We start from the raw sequence: 18,470 nt of genomic DNA, 5'->3' as shown, positions 1-18,470 counted from the left end.
GTTAAACGTAAAGTGTTTATTAAACTTGAACCTCGTAAGACCATCAAGCAAGAGAACTGCGTTATGTACGTTAACGTCACATCGGTGGTTAAAGTAGCATATGGGAACCATTCATCCACAAAACATCGTCATTGCAGATTTTGAGTAAAGCAGTCACTCACCTCGCTCACTAAACCTCGCCAGTCACTTTCACGTCTGTCGGAGGCGTTCATTTCTTCGATGTTTTCTTATATTAAAAACTAAGCTAGTACATTGGGGAAGATGGACTAAACCACCGGCACCCTCCCAGTTGTGTGTTTCACTTGAAGAAGCGCTGCGCAGACGCAGAGCGATCGGTGAGTGACACGGTAGTACCGCGAGAGCGATTCGACACCTACGCTCTCGCGTTAGTTTGACGTCATGCGCAGCCCTGCATGACGCCTCCCTTGTTTACTCTGGATCAGCTCGTGCACTTCAAAGGTGAGGGAGATCCGGGTTTGTGTAAACACTGTACTTACATTAACACTCAACACATTATTAAGGTTATTTATCATATAAGCGAGAACGAGTACCCGTGTCGATGAGTAACAAGTGATCAGGTGTTTTTTCATTTGAATTATTAAAGATTGATTTGACAAAATACCAACAAAGTAGACAGATATGTGCTTTAATTCATACCATGTGAAAAGGGACTGTTTTCATATAACGACACTTTACGCGTTATATTAATATACATGATATTATCCTTATTCTGACTAGATTGATGTGCTGTTTTAACGGAAATCCACCAGAGGGCGCCATCCACATTCTATCCTCAGTGTATTATTGTGCTAGTATAGCGATACCGTAAATCAAATTCTACGTATTTTTTTGAAATGCACGTTTTTTTGCAAAGGGAGACGCTTGAAACATAACCACGTGACACATATGCGTTTTTAATAATGAAGAATTAAAAATATAACATCGCATTTGTTGCCATAAAACATACAAACAACTATTTTGACAGGAAATTCAATGACTTTTCTGTCAATTTTGTATTTAATGTACCGTCTTTAAAAATCTCTGTAAAGCTACAAGTTATTAAGACTAACGGAGGAATATTTTCTCTACTCTCATCCCTATTTATAAATCTTTTATAAATCTTTTATAATGTATGGCTTTATATCCGATGTTAGGCAAAGTCTAGTCACACCATGTCATGGTAAAGTGTCTTCTACAAAAGGTTTCAATACATTGAATTACATTGAAATGTTTAGGCAGGCTTTTGTGTCATTTTAATTTCTATTTGTTTCTCAGACTGTACTGCCCTTTTCTCTTTGTTTTATTGACTTTGCAAGGTGTGTTTCTTTTGTGTCATGAAAGGTCCTATAAAGATTTACGTTTCTGAATGGTGGTGCTACAGAATGGTTTGTGCATCAATAAGCAGGCTGTTAATCAGGAGGTAACAACACACTAGTCTTGTGACGAAATCGATCATCAAATGTTGAGAGAAATCACGAAGACCAAGAAGCCAAGTTTCAAAGGTTTCAATCTTTAATTTGTTCGAACAAGTCAAAGAGAGACACACAGAGTTCATCTGAAGATGTCTGACCTATACATATCTGATTCCATCTCTTATACATTGTTCTCACGTTGTTACCACCGTTTAAACCAATCAGGTTTCACATGACATCACCTATTTTTGTAAGTCCATCCTTTTCTGACCTTCCACAGCTAAATGTCAAGCTCCATATATCAGCATTTAACCGTGGCAAAACCTTCTAAAAGCTTAAAAAAGAAATGCACATACATCAATCTTAAAATGCAGATATATGTCACGTTGTCATTTACTACACCTGGCTTAGTGTTTAGTGTAAACTTAATCTTAAATGAATGCTTTTATATAAGAACAAAATGTAATATATTTAGAAACTTTAAATGTAGTCTTTTATATAAGAAAACTCAGTAATATAAAGAAAACTCAGTAATTTACTGGTTTAAAACCACCATAATTGGAATAATTCTAGGCATGTAAATAGTATATAGAGCTGGTATATTGTGATATCCTAATCCTATGAACGTGATAGCTAAACCAAAAATAAAAAATCTGTCATGAATTACTCACTCTCTAGTTTTTCCAAACTTATATACATTTCTTTGTTTGGTTGAACACAAAGAAAGATATTTGCACGAATGCTTGTAACCAAACGGTTCTTGGATCCATTGACTACCATGGTAGGAAAAATGACAACGGCAGTCAAAAGTGCCCCAGAACTGTTTGCTGTCTTACATTCTTCAAAATATCTTCTTTTTTGTTTAACAGAACAAAAAAGTGCTAAAGTAATTTTTCCTACTTTCTTAGTGAATGGGGTCCAAGAACTGTTTAGTTACAATCATTCTTCCAAATATCTTTCTCTGTGTTCATCAGAACAAAGACAATTATACAGATTTGGAGCAACTCGAAGGTGAGTGAACAATGACAGAATTTTAATGCGGTAAATGAGCTGATGTATTTTTATGGTGCATTGTGATGTCTGCAGCCGACAGGATGGTCAGCATGGACGGCCAGGTCTTTTGTAAAGCTATACCTCCGTCAGTACTTGTCTTCATTTGTGTTTATCTGGAGTATTACTATGCACTACGCGGGTGATGGCACAGAGGCGAGTAATTCAATCCTTGTAAGATATTTTCTAGGTTATGGCAAAGAAAACATTTCTTTGGTAGCTTTACTATCAAGTACATTTGAAATCTGTACTTTACTTCACTACATTATAAAGCATATATCTTACCACTTCTCAGATACGTTTCGTGAATAAATGTTTTTTTGAAGTGGAGTTAAAGTATGACATGCTTTATAATGTAGTGGAGTGTTTTCCACAGGACAACCATGGAACGAGATCTCACCTGGACCACGATCTCCATCTCCAAGATGGCAAAACAACGTCTACACTTCCTCCGCCGGCGTCTCCCTCAAACCATCCTCACCACATTCTACAGGGGAACTGTTGAGAGCGTGCTGACATGTCGCATCACTTCTGGAGAGGGAACTGTAGTCCATCTGACCGCAAGACCCTTCAGAGGTCAGTGAGCACAGCTGAACGACCATAGGTGCCCCTCATCCTCTTCTGAACTCAAATCAACCTGCCCCCTGTGAAATGACAGTGCAAATGGGGTGATTGTGTTCAGTTAAACTCTAAAGTAATATCACATGAGCAAGAGGCTGTTATGGTATTAAATACACAGCAACAGCACAGTTATTAGTGTGTAAAGTTTCTACACAACTTTTTACAAGCAAATTATTCACAGTAAATGATGAAAAACACAGCAATGGCTCAAGCATGATTGTGTGTGGAACTAATTTCTAAAAATGCTTGTATATATGGTTTACGAGGACACAAATCGTGGTTATAATGGCATATAACAATGTAAACAAGGCATATTGAAGTCTATTAATACTAATAATGGAGTTTATTAAGAAAATGAAGTACACCTAAGAAGTAAATGATAACTGGAAAGACAAGAGACACGTTTTAATGTCAGACTGAACATGTTTAGACAAAGCCTGTCAAAAACCAATGTGCCTGAACACATAATGTGGACAAAATGGCGGACAACGTCTGTGCATGGTTACTAAAAACAGACATGAATCCTAAATTAGTTCTTAAACACACTTTATTAAATAACGAATACAGTGTATTAAATGCATTAAATAATTCATACACGACATTAAATAAATTTAACGGACTGACTGTTGACTATTTATCGGGGGTCAACATTCGGCACAACTGTAATTAACAAATTAATAACAAAACATTGAATAATCGAATCCAAATCCAAGTAAAATAAAATGTAGTTCAGCAACTTAACTTGCCGTAACTCCTCAATAACATGCTGTCATAGTAACTGACGGACGCGCGCTTTGAGCAACTGACACACATTACAAACGTTCTTATATGACGTCACAATGATATCTCGGCGTCCCATCTAAACTTTGCTGTTAAAACTAGTCCGTTTGCTGTTTACTGATCATTCTGCTTTTCTCACGATTACGGTTGTTCAGCTTTTGTGTTTACTTCAGCGTTATGGGTCAGATATTTGGTAAAAGCGTGAAAACTGACGGCGTTGTCGATCGGAGCGGCTTGTACGGCCAATGTACAGCTGCACCATCGGACATCGACCATCACTCACCTGTGCGTTTCGGAAAACTCCGAGAAATGCACAGACGGAGAGCAGGTATAAAATAATATAATCGCAAATGTTTAGGGTCAAATGATGCTTTTAAACGTTATGTGAAGTCTTGTCTATGTTTGCATTAGCCGTGACCCCACATTGAAAAGTTAAGGAGGATTATGACAACAAATCAATAGTTTATTAACGTAAACATACTGTAGATGTGTTATATTAATATGTATCTGAATCAAACGTTACCGTTTCAATGTATTCCAACTAATGATCTGTTATATAGTGTAAAAAACTTAGTTATTGTTAAAGAATGATAACAGGACACCTGTCGAGCATGCTTTTACTGCATAAATCATCTATTTTTGTAATCTGTTTGTTGTCATTTATGGTTAAGTTTAAGGTTTTACTGTATATATAGATATATAACTAGTATTTATGATGCTTGCCAGATAGTCCTATTGTAACGTATTGATAAAAGTATGATGTTAAACGTGTGCTGATGAATTATGACCAGATCGATTTGTTGGGAATCTGAGAGAAATGTGTACTGTAGAAATCTCCTGTCACTTTAATCTCCTGATATCAATATAACTGATTTTTAATGTAAGTGTTCGTTATTTCATGAATTGTAATTGATCTTGTGTTTGATCTGGTTTCTCTCTACAGAAGTGATTTCAGCACTGGGTCTCACTCTCAGTGACATGGAGATCCTCAACACTCCAGTCATTGAGGGTCCGGATCTTTCTGATTCCCTGTACCGCCTTTATGAGTTTGATTTAGACAGCGATGTTGTTCAGAATCCAGTCCCAAGCAAGTCGGTCCGGGATGAAGAAATCCAGCCGGCTCAAGCTCATATCGAGGCGGCCGTGGAAGAGGACATCCAGCTAACTTCAGTCAGACTGTCCGAAGAGAAGCTGGAAGACTCGAAGACGCCCAGTGTGAAAATTGAGGGTTAGTCTCTACAACAGAACACAACATACACCTATACAATTATGGTCAACAGTAACCTTTACAAGTATATTTAAGATAAAATATTGTTAAAATAGGTTTGAATGAAGTATTACTAATGCTTGATGTTCTACGTCAACTTCATTTATCTTTCATTTATCCTTCATATATCTTTTAATACAGGCCTTTCTGATTCCCTTGACCGCTTTCTTGTTCGGTTGCATTTAGACAGCGATGTTGTTCAGAATCCAGTCCCAAGCAAGTCGGTCCGGGATGAAGAGATCCAGCCGGTTCAAGCTCATATCGAGGCGGCCGTGGAAGAGGACATCAAGCAATCTTTAGTCAGACTGTCTGAAGAGAAGCTGGAAGACTCGAAGACGCCCAGTGTGAACCTGCAGGGTTAGTCTCAACAACAGAAGACAACATACACCTATACAATTATGGTCATTGGTAACCTTTACAAGTATATTTAAGGAAAAATATTGTTTTATGTCAACTTCATTTATCTTTAAATAGAGATCAACTCCTGCTTGTATGCTGTTGGTGAAATCCTGGCTGCAAGCACTCGTGGAGTCGTCTACGCGGGGACCCGTCTTCATGATGGCTTCAAGGTTTGATTTTTTTACCTGCAGTAACTATCCAGCAAATATTTTTCATCACATCTTGTGTTCATCTATTTAACATCTTAATTTTTCTTTTATAAACCTTCTCAATGTATGTTTTGTCCAGTTTGATCATTTTTGTTTTTGTTGATCAGGTGGCACTGAAATACGTGCACACATCCAGGCATCTGGATTATATCCGCGCCGTAAGTTGTACCTATTATATTCTTATAATTTTATAATTATTATATTATCTTCTTCTTATTTAAGATGTTTTATCTTTCATATACAAATTTCTTCAGCTTTTTCCGAAACTAAGATGTAGCTGAGGTAATGATGCTATTGTCTTTGGTCTAGCCGGGTCATCCTGATCCCCTTCCGCGTGAGGTGGCTCTTCAAATGCTTGCCTGTGATGATGGCCGCTCTCCTGAGATTGTCCAGCTCTTGGACTGGCAGGAACATCCGGACCACTACATCCTGGTCCTGGAGCGCCCTTCTCCCTGCGAGGGATTGAATAAGTTTGTTGCGAGCCGAGGGGGACAGCTCGACGAGAAGTTAGCGAAACGCATCATGCGTCAGGCATACTTAGCTGCCAAGACATGCTGTGAACAGGGAGTATTCCATCGTAATATCACACTGGAGAACCTCCTTATAAAAACAGACACCATGGACGTCAAACTGATCGACTTCGGGTGTGGCGAGCTACTTAAAAAGTCGACCTACAATACATTCACAGGTAAGTCAGACACGTTTGTATAAATACTTTATAGAAACAAGATCAGCATTCAGATTCAGTGCTAGGCTTTTTTTTGTGGCAATGTAAACAGTAAAATGACATGAAATCTGTTTTCCTCAGGTACAAGAGAATACGTTTGCCCTGAATTTTTTAAAACCGGCAAGTACAATGGAAAGCAGGCGACGGTGTACTCGCTCGGGGTGCTGCTGTTCGCCTTGTTGTGCGGAAAATTCCCCAGCTCTAATGATCGGTTCTTCATCAATGAGAGGGCCTGGAACAAAGACGGCTTGACAGAAGGTGAGCTCTTCTTGAATGATAGTGGTTTGACTTACAGAATTGAATAAGATCATGAATTGGAGTAGGCGTGAAGTTTAAAGTGACATTCAGATAAACTCACAGTTTAAGGTTATAATCGTCTCTTTCTGAACAGAATGCTGCTGTCTGGTTGAAGACTGTCTGCAGGAGGATCCAGAGAAACGTATTGATCTGGAAAGGATTTATGAGGATAATTGGTTTCAGGTACGAAGATGTTTATACAGTTGACACTAGTGGTCGACCGATTATCGATCTGGCCGATTATCGGCGTCGATGTCAAAGATTTAGCCGATAATCGATATCGATCATTTTCAAAGCCGATAAGCCGATAAATTCATTTAATTTTGAAATGCGCTATTTGGCTCTGCAGCCAAGGATTTAGTGAGAGCAGTCGGAAAACGTCACTCTAGTTTGTTGCCTAGAGTAATGCCCGCCCACTGCCCCTCTGTTTGTTGGGACTAAGTCACGAGTCCGGCCAATCAATGCGGGACGCTGCGGAACAGAAAGTGTTTTTCAATCTCACACCGAAAGTGCTGCTTCGGGTTCATGCTCTCTGAGGTAAGGCAGCATCAGATGTTGAAATAAATCTCAATCCACTACACTGAAGATGCAAAACACTTCAGTATAATTAGTGCCTGAATTTGGGAGCAGCTTTGCGGGTTTCCTGCAGGTTCCGCAGGATTAACGCATTATTATAATGTAGATATAATTCACATCCATAGTATAACAATGATTTTGCTCTGCAAACGAGCAGCACACTGCAGTCGTTTCTTGTAATTGATCGAGCTGGCGTTTTGCACGTCATTTTAAGTTATGCCATTTCAAAAATACAAGCCATTTTAAAGCATAAAGAACTTGAATCGAATAATATAATTTATTCCATTCAATTCATTTTTTTTATTTGTTCCTTGTTGTTTTTTACTGTGTTTCTTTTGGTTTACAAAATGTTCACAGAATTCTGCTGGGTGCTCCCTTCTTTCTTTTGTTATTATTAATATAAGTGTCATGATTAAGATTTCTCAGTCAGAATTAAAAATCTTTCAAATGTTTCAGAGCCTGTGTGCTTAATATCTATATAAATTTACGTTTTTACACCATATATATATATCGGTTCAAAATATCTGCTATCGGTCTAATTCACATGGAAATAATCGGCATCGGTATCGGCCTGAAAAACACATATCGGTCGACCTCTAGTTGACACCCAGCAAAAAAGGGTTTTCGTATTAGTCACCGTTTAGTTTTTAGAGCATAAGCCACATACAGTAGAAAACCGAATACGTGTTCTCTGTAGTGGCTTCAGTTGTTGAAAAAGTGCAATTTCTGGACGTGTGTTTTTTGTTGTTGGTTTATTCTAAAGTCTGGAAGTTGGCAAGTCAATTTGTGTCAATATCATATATGTAGACAATACACCACTTATATTACTGTTCATTCCAGGACAATTCTTTAGACGACCTCCAGACTCCCATCAACTCTGTCAGCCATGATCAGTCTGAAAAGAAGCTGGAGGATGTTAATCAGTCCAAGGTGTTCAGTCTGGGTGAGTTTTTCATTCCATAATTCCAACATAACATAACAGATTTAGTCAGAGTCCTTGATTCTGATTGGCCAATAGCTGTGTTTCACTCACACAATGATTAAGTGCATCACTAACACACTCTTAGCAATGTAAACATTCTGTTTCTATAAATTGTTGCTGAATATGTTATTACATACACACATATATGTATAAAAGTAATATATGTGTGTATTTAATAACATATTCAGCAACAATATTCAGGTTAAATTAGTTTTTTTAACAATAGTAATATATTTTAAATTTTATACAGATATTGTTAGCTAGTTTAAGGTTAAAGTCCTACTGAAATTAAAACTTACAATGCCTATTTTTTCATGAAAATTGGAGAGTTTATTGAAAATAGTTGACCAATGTTGGTCACTCTTTTTAAAATTCATGTGCCCTCATAATCTTCAGTTAAAGTCCTGTAATGACAATCCATCTTAAATGACTTATGTTAGATGGCTTGGGCGGAGCACCCGTTAACTCCTCCCCTTCAACTGTTAGTCTGCTGCCAGTTTCATTTCAAAATGCAAAGGCTTTTTAATAGATCAAATCAACTTGCAGAGAAATACGAAAGCCGAGCCCACTATTTTTCTCATTCAAAATTCCATTTCACTGGAAAATGCGTCAAAATACAGAAGTAAAATTGATTGCAACTTCGGGTTCACAGGGAGTTTAAGTGTTGCTAATGTTTGGTGTTTGATGTCTGCTGCATTTCTCTTTTAACAGTAATCAATGGCTGCCAGTATGAGGTCGGCAGAGAGCTGGGTAAAGGAGGTTTCGGAACCGTCTTTGAGGGGACACGTGTGCAGGATGGCTTAAAGGTAAAAAAATAGCATTTTTTCTGTCTTGTGCTCATCTTTTTGATATCTCACCCTATCCTTTCCAAACCTTATTGTATCCAGTGTCCACGACTTCAGTGCTTGATATAATGAGACCAAACATGCTCTTCGCTGTTGTTAATGTATTATAGTACAGTTCTGTTCAGGATGAATGCTAACACAAATCCATTATTTGTTTTGTTCATCAGGTGGCAGTGAAATATGTCGAGAAGACCAGGAACGTAATCAAAGATTATATCAACATTGTAAGTAGCTTGTGTTATTATTCAGTTGGAAACATCTTCATAGTTTTTTTATGTACAAGCACTAAGTTTTTTCGCTTAATCCTTGTTTGTCAATCGTCTAATCGTGATAAACATTTACTTTCTTCTAGCCGGGTTGTTCTAAACCTTTGCCTCGAGAGGTCGGTCTTCACTTGCTTGCCAGAAAGGGAGATAATGTTCCTGTGATCATCCAGCTTCTGGACTGGCAGGATAATCCAGATCAGATCATCTTGGTCCTAGAGCGCCCTTCTCCCTGCGAAGATGTGCGTTCTTTCGTGAAGCACAATGGAGGCACCGTCACTGAGGTCGTAGCGCGCACTATCTTTAGGCAAGCGGCCGAAGCCGCTCAAGTTTGCTGCGAACGCGGGGTTTTCCACAGAGACATAAAAAAGCAAAACCTCCTGATCAACCCAAACACCCTGGAGGTCAAATTGATCGACTTTGGGTGCGGCGATCTTCTCAAAAGCTCGGCTTACTACCGCTATATGGGTATGTTTTATCACTTTACATAAATACTAAGATGATATTTTCAGATAGTGCCTCTGTTCACCTTTTTGCATGCTTTTCTTTAGGTACAAGGAAATACACTTGCCCTGAATATGCTGAAACGGGCTCGTACCATGGCAAGCCAGCAACAGTGTATTCCCTGGGCGTACTGCTGTTTGCTATTGTGTGCGGAAGATGTCCCACCTCTCTTCACCTCAAAGAGATCAACGAAAAGAAATGGAGCAAAGACGGCTTGACTGCAGGTGAGATCATTATCAGAGTTAACTGTTATTCAGAATTTTGAACAAATACAATCAAGCAAAGCAGGTGCAAAGCAACATTTTCTTTTTTTTGCACAGAATGCTGCGATTTCATTCAAGCCTGTCTTCAGAGGAATCCAGATGAGCGGATCCATCTGGAAGAGATTTTGAAGCATGCGTGGTTTTGAGGTACTGGGCTACGTGGCTTTGAGGTACTGTGCTAGGTTTCAGCTTTAAAGCATAAGTTCTAGCGTTAACGACAAAAAACAACAAAAAGACCTGACAAACACTGAAGGCATGAGGAGAGAATATATAGATGTAAAGATGTAAAGCGCTACTTTCAACAATGTAGGGGCATGTAGGGGTGGGGATCAAGAAAAAAATTCAAATCACAATTTTTTAGTGCAATAGATGAGTAGATGCAGTTAATAGAGTTACAGTGCAGTATATAAATTAGTGCAGTTGTTGAAGTTACAGTGCAGTAGATGAGTTATTGCAGTTATTGAAGTTATAGTGCAATAGATGAGTAGATGCAGTTATACAGTTACAGTGCAGTATATAAATTAGTGCAGTTGTTGAAGTTACATTGCAGTAGATGAGTTAATGCAGTTATTGAAGTTATAGTGCAATAGATGATAAGATGCAGTTAATAGAGTTACAGTGCAGTATATAAGTTAGTGCAGTTGTTGAAGTTACAGTGCAGTAGATGAGTTAATGCAGTTATTGAAGTTATAGTGCAATAGATGAGTAGATGCAGTTAATAGAGTTACAGTGCAGTAGATGAGTTAATGCAGTTATTGAAGTTATAGTGCAATAGATGAGTAGATGCAATTATACAGTTACAGTGCAGTATATAAGTTAATGCAGTTATTGAAGTTATAGTGCAATAGATGAGTAGATGCAATTATACAGTTACAGTGCAGTATATAAGTTGATGCAGTTATTGAAGTTATAGTGCAATACATGAGTAGATGCAGTTATACAGTTACAGTGCCGTATATAAGTTAGTACAGTTGTTGAAGTTACATTGCAGTAGATGAGTTAATGCAGTTATTGAAGTTATAGTGCAATAGATGAGTAGATGGAGTTAATAGAGTTACAGTGCAGTATATAAATTAGTGCAGTTGTTGAAGTTACAGTGCAGTAGATGAGTTTAATGCAGTTATGAAAGTAGTCCATTAGTGCAAAAGAGCATTCAGTATTATATTCCTGGTGTGCAAGTGAGCAGTATAGAGTGCAAATGATGCTATGTGTATGGAAACAGTCCGGTAGACTGAGTAAATCGTACCTGATTTACTCACGAGGGGTCCCTTTAAAATTGGACTGTAGGCATACTCTTTCGGGGGCTTTCTTTTGAGGTGGTTAAAAAGGTTCATTGTGTTGCCCTCCGACATGCGAATCTTATCATTGCAACATTTGCAAATAACTGTTGTTTGGGCCGTGTCAGTTGGGGAAAACCCAAACCATGTCAATAATACTGATGTAGAATTTTTCCTCCCTGTTTTCCTCCATCGTCACTGACAGCGTCACTTAATCTTCCTGAATTCACAAGCAACGTATACGAGCTTGTTAACATGGCGCAATCTATCGCAAGGATGTCGACGAATTCGAACAGCAACGGAAATAACATGTCTTGCACTAAATAGGACGATGTAACGATTAAAAAGTGGATCGTGCAGTCATTTTGATCGTTCGCGAACTAATATTGTCATATGGCACACCCCAACTCTGATGCCATGTTTTGACAGAAAGTATTAAAGTATTAACAGGTAAGGGTGATGGTTAAGACCTTTGTTGCGACTCTCTTAAAGAAATCCCTTACCATAGGGATATTTTTACCTTCAGGAGAACCCTAACATAAGGTTTTTCATGCAACCATAGAACCACTTCTTTTAAATGTCATTAATTTGAGTTATCAATAATAAGTTAAACTAAATAGCATGTAGTAGCACTAAATAGAATCAAAAAAATACTGTAAATATTATTGAAAAATCCTCAGTATTTCAGTCCTTGCTTTCTAGACAACTCTGAACTCACATTCTACTTATTAAACATTGAATGTCTGTAACTTTTACACACAAATTAATTAATTAAAGCAAACATACATTTGGCTCCACCCTTCAGGGATCGCCACAGCGAACCATCTGCTTCCATCTGTCCCCTGCATCTTATTTTTTCACCACAACAACCTGCATGCCCTCCTTCTTAATCCTGTATATCATTGTCACTCCCAAAGAAAATCTCAACATCTCCTGTCTTTTCGTCAATGCAGCCGTCTTTAAACCATATAACATAGCTGGTCTCACTACCATCCTGTACACCTTTCCTTCATTTATATGGTACTCTCACGCATTACTCATGACCAGTGTTGCCGCAGTTACTTTGAAAAAGTAATCTGATTGCTGATTATACCTCTAAAAAGTAATTTAGTTACTTTACAGATTACTGGATTTTAAAAGTAACTAAATTAGATTACACGTTACTTTATCAGTTACATTCAGCAGCTGCCACCAACTCCCCCGATGCCTCAACATAAAAATGAGAATCGTTTTTTCCAAAACTCACTTTATTGGAAGTGTATTTTTGACAGTAATGTCAACAATGTATCTCCTGACATTTTAAGTTGAATTTAAAGACTATTTCCTGAAAAAAACATGTTTTTATTCAAAATAATTTAAAGACTGATTTTCTTGATTTCACTTAACGTATTTTTTTTTTTTTTTAATTTCTTTCTTGACCTGACAAATTTAACTGTTAACCCTATAATAATGGCAAAAAATACTATTTATAATCTACATTATTTATAGGTGTAACTATTCATTTCTTTTTAACATGTTTTATGAACATTGAACCTGTTGTTCACAGCATTAGGAGTGGTTTTACAAGTGTAAAACGCACGAAACGAGTGCGAGTCAACAGTGTTTAAGGGCAGCATTTCCTCTACAACATACTGCGCGATGTGCGGATAAGCTAAAATGTCACCCGCATCCACTGTTTCAAATAAAGTATCCACCCGCCACCCGCCTGCAAGTATAAATTTCTCTGATATAGATATCCAACCTGGACACGATCGTCATTTAAATAACTCAGTAAATTTTCTAGCACTGTCCTTGTCTATAAATACTTAAATGTAATATTTTGATTTAGCACACACATGTTGTACCATATGAGAGGTACCAGTCTTATGGCTTTCATATACATACAACGCCTCAGAGTCGTTGCATATTACATACCCAGTAAATGATTCACCCTTCGCTAAAACGCTCCCACATAGTACGTTTCTTTTCTACCTTTTCTTTTTAATTCTCCCTTTTGCCTCGATTTCTGCTTTAAGAAATAGACCGTCCTCTACCGCCGCCACGTGCGCATTTCTTTTCCTCTGAAAAATGCATTTAAAACACATTCGTATTTTTAGAGAAATGTTGTTAATATTGTATATGATATCATCCACCCGCGACCCACCCGCAATTACTCTGAATGTATTTTTTTATTACCCGACCCGCTGATCATCCGCAGCGCCAGCGGATTTAACCGCCATCCACACATCACTACTGCCCGACCAACTTCTTCAAGTCTCCCCCACGTACTGGTTTTGCACCACAGTCCAGCATTTGTTGTTTGGGTGGTGGGGGACTTGCTGTTCTCTGCTTCGCACCACCTGGTGGGACTTGCTCTGTAAGTTGGACGTGGCAGTGCTGCGACTCCAATTGTTTCTTCAAATTTGACGTAGTGTTTTTATACCTAGATAGCACTTTGTTGCCAGCACAGAGAGTACAACGAACCTTAATATTGTCATCTAGCGGACACAAACTCGTGACTGTATTTACAGCTAGAAACGTGCATCTCTCTCCTCCCTCCATTGTTGTTTACGTTTGTGTCGCTGCGTGGCAGGGGCTATTACACGTGAATTGCTACGTGACTTCACTCCCTGAGACGCAAGAAATAAAAATTTTACTAAGTAAAATGACAAAAAGATTGACGCACAGTGACTTAGATAAATAACTTTAATCTGATTAATGGTTTGGAAAAAGTAACGCGTTAGATTACTCACTACTGAAAAATGTGGTCAGATTAGAGTAACCGGCATCACTGCTCATGACACCCTTTTCCGCCCACTAGACCCTGCCTCCACTCTGCTCTTCACCTCCTTTCCAATCCCCCAATTGCTCTGAAAAGATGACCCTTAATACTTAAAAACTTTTTTCACCTCTACTGCTTGCAACCTCACTCTTTCACATCCCTTTCACATGCTCCAGCGGCCTAAGTCACCAGTTAGAGTACGTCCAGGTAGAGGGCACAGTTATTGAGGGTCTGTTGTCTATTGTGAAATGTGAGGAAGCTGACAAACCCACATTCAGTCATATCTTTGGATAACACACTTTGGTTTTATTTCAGGTCAGCGATATGGAGCTATTAGGAAATTCAAAGTAGTTAAATGGGTTAAACTAACTAGAGTCTTGGTTCTTGCATTCCAGTCATCAGATTAAATACAAATGATTATCTTTGCCTGAATGTAATGAACAGCAGCTACGCTAATTATTTTCCATCTGTTTCTGTGTTTCTTCCACGAGTTCTCTCTTCCAGTGTTTCCTGAGGATCTAGGATTTGCTGATGCCTGGGCATTATCAGCGAGTGCCCGATCGCCCTGTGGAGGAAACGGCAATCGCCCCTCTGGATCATGGCACTAGTTGACTAGTTAAATAGGGAGACTAACAAGGGGTAAATTAACCCTAGGAAGTTGTGGGGAATGAAACACTAATGGAAAGCTAAACGAGGAAACGAGAGGGGCAGGACCGAAGACGAGACCAGAATCACCAGCTGGACTGCCGGCTGAGTCACCGGATGGACTGCAGGCTGAATCGCCGGCTGGACTGCCGGCTGAGTCACCGGATGGACTGCAGGCTGAATCGCCGGCTGGACTGCCTGCTGAACTGAACTGGAAACTGTTGGAAACGGAGGCAGCGCCCCCTCCTCTGCTTCTCCCTTTTGGGCCAGTCCACTAGACGCGTGGCTGGCTGCAGGGAAGCGGCGGGAGGTGTGGATAGCTTCATGCTGGAGAAGTTGGACGGGGAGTCCTACGTCATCCACGGAGGCTTGGAAGAACAGGAACAGCTGGGCTTGAGGAGGGAGGAACCGAGTTCCCCAGGATGCCTACCCTCACCAGGCAATCCTCCGGAACGGGAGGCAGACAGGATCTTGAGGGGCCCGGAAGGTCGCTGGAGGAGAGCTCAATAACCAGCTCCTGGAATGACCCCCTGACCATCCACTCTCGATCCACCAGAGAAGGCGGGTTGACCAGGCCCACTAGGAAGAAAGCGTTCATAATGGCCTTGGGGAGATCGCCCCTCCTCTTTGGCAATGCCTGGGCATAATCAGGGAAGGCCCGATCACCCTGGGAAGGAAATGGGCCATCGCCCATCTGGGTTGTGGCAGAAGTTGACTGCCACCAATCGGCCAACTCCCGCCTAGTAGAGGCCGAGGTGCTGCCTGCTGGGTTAATTTGGGCGGACTCTTTATTTCAAGGATTCGGACAGGAGAAAAATCTCAAACGTAGGCAGCAGTGCAATCAACCAAAAACTTTAATAGTATGGGGAGTAAACAGGAATGTAACTAAAATATGAACATGAAACAAAAGACTTCCCACAAAAATACAAGAGACAGAATTACTGGATTTTCTAATAAAATGACTACGACAAGACTAAGTAATAACACAACATCCAAAACACCGCAAGACCTCCAACAAGGCAGGGTACAGAGACACCAGCTTGAACGCAAGCAGTACAAAACTAATCCGCATAGGACAAGAAACACAAGGAAATTAAATAGGGAGACTAACAAGGGGTAAATTAACACTACGCAGGTGTGGGGAATGTAACACTAATGGAAAGCTAAACGAGGATCTTTAGGGGCGGGGCCAAAGACAAGACCAGAGATCAACCAACAATAACATTTCTCTCTCCCCACAAAACATGAGGCTCTGTCATGATCCTGCCACTAGATCAAAAAAGAATTGACATGATTAGGCAGAATCATGACTCTTAGTTGTCGTTTATCTTTATAGTGTAAACGTCCATTAAAGCTGGGTATATATCTCCGTTTACTATTACAATAATAAAAAAATATATATATTAAAAAAATAATTAAAAATTTAAACCAGGTTTTGGTTTAAATCACCAAACCTCTGCTACGCAAGGTTTGTCGGACTGGACAAAATGGCGTTCAGTCACTGAGCACATCATTTCGGCGTTTTGATTGTTCAGATCCCCTGTCAATCAAACTGCTTGCAAAGGGGCAATTGCAAATAATAGAACGTAAGTGTATTTTCAGACATCACCTCAAGTTTTGTTTAGTTACTCATAAACAGGTTTTTCTTTAATGCTGTCGAAGGTAGAAGAGCACTTCTATATAAAAGGGGTTCTCAACCTTTTTGACTCCCCATTGAATTCAACAATATTCAAGGCCCCCTCTCAAAAACCCGCAAAATTTCTACCCAATTAAATATTTTAGAGCTTAATATTGACTGGAAAAACGTTTATTAACTAGGTATTTCTTTTTTATGTTTTTCAATGGTAATTTTGTCTCTTTTTAAAATATTGGTCATCTTGAGGCCCCCTTGGAAGTAAATAAATGTCTCATTTCCTGATAAGAAACCAATAAACAGTGTATTGTAATCAAGTGGTTCTCAAACTTTTTCGTTAAAGGGCCCCCTTTGTGTAGGGGGCATCGCTTTGTGACCCCCCAAATAAAGACATTTACTGTAATCTTTTAATTAGAATTAAACCAAAAATATATTTAGTTACACAAACACTGGAACATCTATTATTTTGGTTGGTCTTATTTATCTGATGTTTATTTCATAAAATGTATGATAAGTTTCTATATTTCATAAAATGACTTAAAATCTGTGGTCTCCCTGGATCCATCTTAGGGCCCCTAGTTTGAGAACCACTGGTACAGTATATACCACTGCTGTGTGTAGCATCTGCTCAATTTAACTATTTTCTCAGTTTCCTCATTTCTCTCCGCTTTAAGTCTCCCTTGACGAGGGTTCTTCCCGTTAAACGCAGAAGCATTGCATACATAGAGACCACATTTCCCATACATTTTTCGCATTCAATTCCGATCAAATTATATTTCATCTATCCTTCTTCAAGCATTTATTTATCTAAACAACTGATAAACAACGCTTTGAATGAAAGTGTTGCGCTTTAAATCTTTTTAAATCTGTGTGCATAACTGGACACAATTCAAAATCAAGTTTATGGAAACTACTTATAAAGCATTTCTATGAAGGTATTTTTGGTGCAAAACAACTGAGCGCCTGTGAGAGTGGAGTTTGAAGATGTGTATCAATCCAATTCAACTAATAAAAACTAAGACACTCGTGCACTCACATTTTTTGCTACAATTGCTGCAGTAAATATTGTGCAAAACACATTCAAACAGCCAAAAATATGCGTTTGCAGAGTTTTGCACATCCACAAATTGTTTTACGTGTTGAGCCAAAGCTCAAACGTCACGGTTCGCTTCTGCAACACAGAAAGGAAATTAGTTACAATAAAAACATAAGGTAGCCTCAGCGTCTTTTTGGTGTTAAACTTATTCAGCCTCGGGTGAATATATGAATTCTTAAACGAACGAAAATAAATAAATGTTTTAGGCTTGTTTAGCGCACATTTAAAGAGCCTTAATACAAAACAATTAAACGCTGTGTCTTTAAGCACAAAGAATAATCATTTATGTAACTGTAACGCTGCAAAAATTGATGCAATGTAACAAGAAATTAAACTAAATGTCTTAATTTTACCATAAATCCATAAGGTTAGACCTGGGCCGTCATGTCCTTGCGCTGCGTGTTTGGAAAACCACATCAGTTTAGGACCAGAAAGAGGTAACTGGTAACATAAAACTCTCTGTGATAGAGTGCCCGTTGCACAAATGCATGTGTATTTCCTAGTGATTTGGAGATGAGAATAGTGGTGAGGTTTGGAGAAAGGGTGGGCAGGTGGTCTTCAGCTCAACTAAATAAAGACCTTTTTAACTCACGTGTGATGTTTTTTGCTTTCATATACATGCATAGATGCCTTATTGTCTGCTTAATTGTACATCAATTAGTATTTGCAGCAATAACGTGACTGTAAAAAGCTATTTTAAAAAAGTTGTCAAAAAAGCATATTTCATGACTTTTAAAAAGGGGCTAGCTAAAAAAACTGTTTGTATTATAAACACCTTCACAAAATGTCATTATGTACTGTGTATTTGTTAATGTCAGATACTGTTCCCTTGTATTCAAAGAGAAAGAAAGCACCCAAGTGTC

The 18,470-nt window shown here is 38.8% G+C and overlaps 2 protein-coding genes across 6 annotated transcripts in view; one reads left to right on the top strand and one right to left on the bottom strand.

The window, feature by feature from the left end:
- Window positions 1-3,000, bottom strand: part of ccdc149a (coiled-coil domain containing 149a) — a 17,031-nt gene extending 14,031 nt beyond the window's left edge. The window contains exon 1 of one of the 3 annotated variants that reach the window (XM_056729898.1): window positions 2,863-3,000. In XM_056729898.1, coding sequence (XP_056585876.1) covers window positions 2,863-2,880 — 18 coding nt within the window. In that variant the 5' untranslated portion in view covers window positions 2,881-3,000. Of the gene's footprint in view, window positions 1-161; window positions 307-2,862 lie in introns of those variants that run through there. The other 2 variants (XM_056729970.1, XM_056729817.1) reach the window with 2 other exon arrangements.
- On the top strand, window positions 416-18,470 carry LOC130406916 (uncharacterized). 3 transcript variants are annotated; one of them, XM_056729697.1, is made up of 15 exons: window positions 416-459; window positions 2,839-3,038; window positions 4,807-5,091; window positions 5,317-5,487; window positions 5,605-5,699; window positions 5,846-5,896; window positions 6,048-6,426; window positions 6,547-6,723; window positions 6,857-6,945; window positions 8,179-8,281; window positions 9,032-9,126; window positions 9,333-9,389; window positions 9,518-9,896; window positions 9,980-10,156; window positions 10,253-18,470. In XM_056729697.1, exons 2-15 carry the CDS (start codon window positions 2,846-2,848, stop codon window positions 10,339-10,341), a joined length of 2,340 nt encoding a protein of 779 aa, XP_056585675.1. In that variant the 5' UTR covers window positions 416-459; window positions 2,839-2,845; the 3' UTR covers window positions 10,342-18,470. The 3 variants fall into 3 exon arrangements, with proteins under 3 accessions (XP_056585675.1, XP_056585512.1, XP_056585594.1); XM_056729534.1 differs by having other exon boundaries at window positions 5,272-5,487; XM_056729616.1 differs by lacking the exons at window positions 416-459; window positions 2,839-3,038 and adding an exon at window positions 4,031-4,191 and having other exon boundaries at window positions 5,272-5,487; window positions 10,253-18,469.

This window comes from Triplophysa dalaica, chromosome 1 (assembly GCF_015846415.1).
Source record: "Triplophysa dalaica isolate WHDGS20190420 chromosome 1, ASM1584641v1, whole genome shotgun sequence".
Classification (NCBI taxonomy): Eukaryota; Metazoa; Chordata; class Actinopteri; order Cypriniformes; family Nemacheilidae; genus Triplophysa; species Triplophysa dalaica.
The sequence above is the reverse complement of the archived record's forward strand: the minus strand, read 5'-3'. Positions and strand labels throughout refer to the sequence as shown.